This window comes from Zonotrichia leucophrys, chromosome 24, assembly GCF_028769735.1.
Source record: "Zonotrichia leucophrys gambelii isolate GWCS_2022_RI chromosome 24, RI_Zleu_2.0, whole genome shotgun sequence".
NCBI lineage: Eukaryota > Metazoa > Chordata > Aves > Passeriformes > Passerellidae > Zonotrichia > Zonotrichia leucophrys.
Genome location: NC_088193.1, coordinates 4,119,814 through 4,120,631, shown reverse-complemented (window position 1 = coordinate 4,120,631; position 818 = coordinate 4,119,814). Strand labels below are relative to the sequence as shown.

General features: G+C 47.3%; 1 protein-coding gene across 1 annotated transcript in view; it reads left to right on the top strand.

The window, feature by feature from the left end:
• The first annotated feature begins 622 nt into the window (after positions 1-622).
• LOC135457357 (zonadhesin-like) overlaps positions 623-818 on the top strand; it is an 80,418-nt gene continuing 80,222 nt past the window's right edge. Inside the window, exon 1 of the mRNA XM_064731876.1 lies at positions 623-818. This exon is cut by the window's right edge and continues 45 nt beyond it. Within this exon, the coding sequence (XP_064587946.1) occupies positions 806-818 (13 nt within the window). The 5' untranslated portion in view covers positions 623-805.

Here is an 818-nt window from a genome sequence, read left to right as displayed (position 1 = left end):
GCTTCCAGCAAAAACCTCAAAATGCAGAACAAACAGCTGGAAAACAGGGAGTGCTTCACCTGGAATGCTTCACCTGGAATGTTTCACCTGGAATGTTTCACCTGGAATGTTTCACCTGGAATATTTCACCTGGAATGTTTCACCTGGAATGTTTCACCTGGAATGCTTCACCTGGAATGTTTCACCTGGAATATTGCACTTGAAATATTTCACCTGGAATGTTTCACCTGGAATATTTCATTTGGAATGCTTAACCTTGGAATGCTTCACCTGGAATGCTTCACCCAAAATATTTCACCTGGAATATATTTCACCTGCAATGTTTCACCTGGAATGCCTCACCTGGAATGCTTCACCTGAAATGTTTCACCTGCAATGTTTCGCCTAGAATATTTCACCTGGAATCCCTCACCTGGCTGTTGAAGGGAAAGAAGACATTTGTGACCCTGCAGGGCCCTTTCCTGGGGGTGATTTTGGGCAGCCCCACAGCCCTGTGAGATGGTGACAAGTGTGCTTCCAGTTTTCCTTGTGCTGCTCCAGGTGTGTTCATTCTCTCCCATTTAAAGGAGTTTTCTCCCATTTCAGCCTCAGCAGGGCTGCAGGGAGCTCCCCAGGGATGAGCTCTTTGTGCAGCTCCTCTTTCTGCAGCTCAGTTTCCATTTCATTCAGGTTGGATTGGAAAGTGATTACCTGGGAAGGGTTGGGTTACCCTGAGCCTCAGCAAAGGCAGCACCAGCTGCTCCAGGAACATCTGAACCAGCAGCTCTGAGCTTTTCTTCTTGTTGGGAATTGCTCATGAACTCCCATGGCTCAGGCTT